Below are 3,895 nucleotides of genomic sequence, written 5' to 3' on the forward strand. Positions count from 1 at the left end.
ATAGGCCTACCTTGAGAGCACTGTTCTCGTTGGTCCAGACTGGGTAGATCGATGCCAAGCTGCAGGGCCAGCTTCACAAAGTACATGGGTGTCTGGAGCACAGTCACCATGAAGTCTGAAACGAAAGACACTATGGGCGGCATGGTCAAGTCGACGAAATTATTCCAAGACGCGATGAAATTATTAGTCGCGTTCAGAGGGACGTTGAGCAGCGTGTTGATCAGCATGTTTTCGAATCCGTTGCTGTCGCCGTCGCTGTCCTCCTCCATGCGGAGGTACGTGGCGAGTATGCCGGAGCCTGTCGATGCTTTGGACAGCGGACACGTCTGACTGCGCGCCGTGGCCATGAAGGAGCGGAGAGGCTCCTGCGATGCGCCCAGGAGGACGCGCGTCAACTCGGCCTCCAGGTTGCAGTCTGTCCGCTCTGACAGGATGCACACCAGGCTGCCCGGCAGTTCGTCCAGGAATCTTTGTCTGAGCAGAGGTTCGTAAATGGCAAAAATGTTACTCAGGATGTCAAAATAGAGGCTGTAGCTCCTGCTCTGACCAAAGAAAGAGCGCGCGTCAGAAGCCCCGGCGGTGTTTTCGGCTCCGGTGTTAAAATCGGATTTTCCTCTTGCTTGTGCTTGCTGTTTGTCATTGTCGCTGTCATTTTCCCCGGACAGTTCACGTATGTCCTTTAGAAGTGTTTCCAGTGTTGCATCCAACTGCTTATCAGTTTGGGACCGTGCGTCTTTTCTTTTTATTGTTGAGTGCGCACAGCCAGGACGCACGACACCTGCAAATGGGGAAAGAGTGGTGAGCGTGTCATCTATGTTTGAGAAGCACATTTTTAGCAAAGGTCATTTAATTATGAAGGAAAGTGCCTTACCCAAGATGCAAATCAGAATTCCCAAAATAGTTTTCCGCATTCTGACCGTTGGGGTGAAAACAACCCGACACCGCTAAGTACGCGGAGGCTGTCCACAGTATAAAACTTTCAAAATATCTAGAAAAGCTGTATCTGTAACACGACCCTTTCCAACCATTATTTGGTTATATAAAACAACCGCCACCCAAATCGCCGATAACCTTTTAATCCATTGTTCCTCCAAGTCTCGCAGCAACTTGCGCGCCTCGCATTGTCTCCCGGCCACAGGAGAGGTCTTGAGCCCATTGATGAGGGTGATGACTCCTCTTACAAGAAAAGGTGGACATTTCGACCGGTCTGTCGGATCCGTCACAGCTCCCGTGTCCGCGCGACACTCTACCCCGGGAAAAGGCCTAATTAAAAGACAACACCAGAAAAAAGGTGCGAAGGATTGGCTGCGTGCAGCACTACACCGAACGGATTTCTGCTTCAGTGTGGCCGCGACGGCTTGAAAATTTAATTCCTTGTGTTGACCGTCGGCACTCCACACCTTGTTAGTAACCGACACCTTCTGTTTGGTGAACCGGTGATATCTGATGCGCCGGTGGGCCGGACGAAGGCATGCTGACAGTGACAGGGAAGAGGGGAAGGCATCTCAGCCATATGGATAAGGTGGAAGACCTACGCATAAGCTAGGCCTAAGCTATAGCCGAATTGAGATTTCAGTTAAGTTTTCCCCTCTCAAAGATGTGGAAGACATAGGCCTAAACGAAATCTCGATATGGCTGATAACTTAAAGGAGCACTTCTGCCAATTTCAATACGCTGTTGCTAACGCTACCCTTGACTTCACTACATGTTCACATTAAACCTTCCTAATAGGCTTACTCCAAATATTTTCCCAAAAGTTATCGCTGTTTGCTAGTTGCCTGCTGATGTTGCATAACCTTTTGGATGTTTTTAGGAATACATCAAGATGGTTTTTTTTTTAAAATATGTAAACAAACTCTGCCCCCATTACAATGACCAGGATCTCGGAAAAGACTGAAGAAAGAAAGAAAAAAAAACTCAGGTAGGTCTATTGACAAGTCCAGGGTAGTGTGAGCATTAGCCTACAAGGACATGTTGGAATTGGCAGAAGTTATCCTTTAAGTGTTTTCCCCTCTGAAATGTTTTCCTTTCCCTAGGCTATACACACATGTAAACAACTTAAAGTGTGCATTCCAATATGCACACTCCCTTCCTCCACTTGTGCTTGTGACCTCCTGGCGCCTCCTCCGTGGAGAAAACAATTAAGTTTCCCAGATGCCAGCAACAACTTTTTTTTCCTTTTTTTAATGTTTTTTTTGTGGGCATTTTAGCCTTTAATTAGACACGACAGTCGAAGATGGTAAAAGGAAATCAGTGGGAGATAGACGGGGTAGGATTGGGATATGACTCTGGCCAGACTCATACCTGTCTCCCCATGGTTTGGGCATGCAAGCCCAGATGTGGGGGGCTAAGCGCGGTGCGCCACAGCGTTCAGTTGGAGGCTGAGGGCACTTACATGCAGAACCAACAGACTGGGGAAATCATTTGTCCCAAGAGCCATACAGCTGTTCAATCTGTCAATGAAGGACAAGGAGAAAAACAGACTTTTCTGCAGAGAGATAACCCATCTTTACCCCCCCCCCCCTCTTTTTTTACCTACAGAGCAACATGGGACATGAATTTCCCTTAAGGGATAAATAAAGTTCAAGTAAGGGCCCTATACGAAACAGGCTTGCTCTTTAGGCCTTTATTGAAGGCGTCCACCTTTACAACAGACGGCATTGTCACAAGGTCCACTGAAAATTTAACTAAATAATACATGTTATTTCTAACATTTCCTCTGACAAAACGTCATATTTCATGAGAAACTAGTGCTTAACATTAAAATGATGCCAGGGGGCGGATAAGATAGCCTCAAGGGCTGTAAATGGCCCTGGAGACATAGGCCTAGGTTCCCCACCCCTGCTCTAAACCACATGATATTAAAGTGTTTATGAAACGAAAACAAACGGTCATTCCCATTAAAGCCTTGTTTTTTCTGATAGCATCGATGAGACTTTGAACCCAATCATCCTGGATGAACTTGTGAAAATGGCAACTCAAAGTGTGAATTCTGTGAAATTTGGTGTGACTAATGAGCTGGGCTGTGACATCATAGAGGGGAGTCCCTGGTTTGCTAGTATGGCGATGTGAGAAAACAACACACATTTGATGGACCCACATCTTATAAAGGAACCAAAATCTTGATACAAACATCAGCGTGTCGAAAAACCACACATCCAACCTCATGAGCAAAAAAAAAACAGCAGCACAAATCTATTTCAGAGGCACTGATACATCTGCAGAAAGTGACATGTCTGACAGGTGAAGTGACGATTGTTGACATAGCCTGACAGTTCTTATGTTTATGGTTACGGTTGCTAAGGGCGCTTTGCCATGACCCAAAGATGACATGGCATGTGTATTTGTTGACAAATGGGGGGCACTTTGATTCAATTGCGCGATATAGTGTAATGTGTCATGTAGGCTACATGCAAAAATATCATCAACTAGAGAAAAAACGAGGTATTAGGCTGTTGGAAAAACACCCTATATAGCCTCAGTCCTCAGCATATTTTTAGCGTTTATCATTATTATTATTTTTTGTGCTCAAAGTCACAGGCGTTGCGTGTCCCTCAGCCTGACTCTGAGGACGAGGTGTGTCCAAACGTCAGCCACACATGCACCACAATACTAAAAACAAACAATCAACGCTTCAAAGTAGGCCTACGCTATGTGCATCTCCGTTTATTCGCTAAGCAGTGTAGCCCAGTCTGTGAGTTGGCTGTCCTCGACCGAGAGCACCACGCTGATGCGTGGATATCCTCCCAAAACCAATATATTGACCAGTTGAATGGCAATCAACAAAAAGTGCATATTCCGAGAGCATTCGCAACGGTTTGGCATGTAATGTGCATTACCCTTTCCTGAAAACAACATACAAAGCAGATGGACAAGGTAAAACAGGGGCAGTTTC

At 46.0% G+C, this 3,895-nt stretch overlaps 1 protein-coding gene across 1 annotated transcript in view; it reads right to left on the reverse strand.

The window, feature by feature from the left end:
- The window catches only part of strc1 (stereocilin 1), a 77,119-nt gene extending 74,803 nt beyond the window's left edge, over positions 1-2,316 (reverse strand). Inside the window, exons 1-2 of the mRNA XM_063189948.1 lie at positions 2,305-2,316; positions 11-542 (exon numbers count right to left, since the gene is read on the reverse strand). Coding sequence (XP_063046018.1) covers positions 11-542; positions 2,305-2,316 — 544 coding nt within the window. The remainder of the gene's footprint in view (positions 1-10; positions 543-2,304) is intronic.
- Positions 2,317-3,895: the final 1,579 nt, after the last annotated feature.

This window comes from Engraulis encrasicolus, chromosome 23 (genome assembly GCF_034702125.1).
Source record: "Engraulis encrasicolus isolate BLACKSEA-1 chromosome 23, IST_EnEncr_1.0, whole genome shotgun sequence".
NCBI lineage: Eukaryota > Metazoa > Chordata > Actinopteri > Clupeiformes > Engraulidae > Engraulis > Engraulis encrasicolus.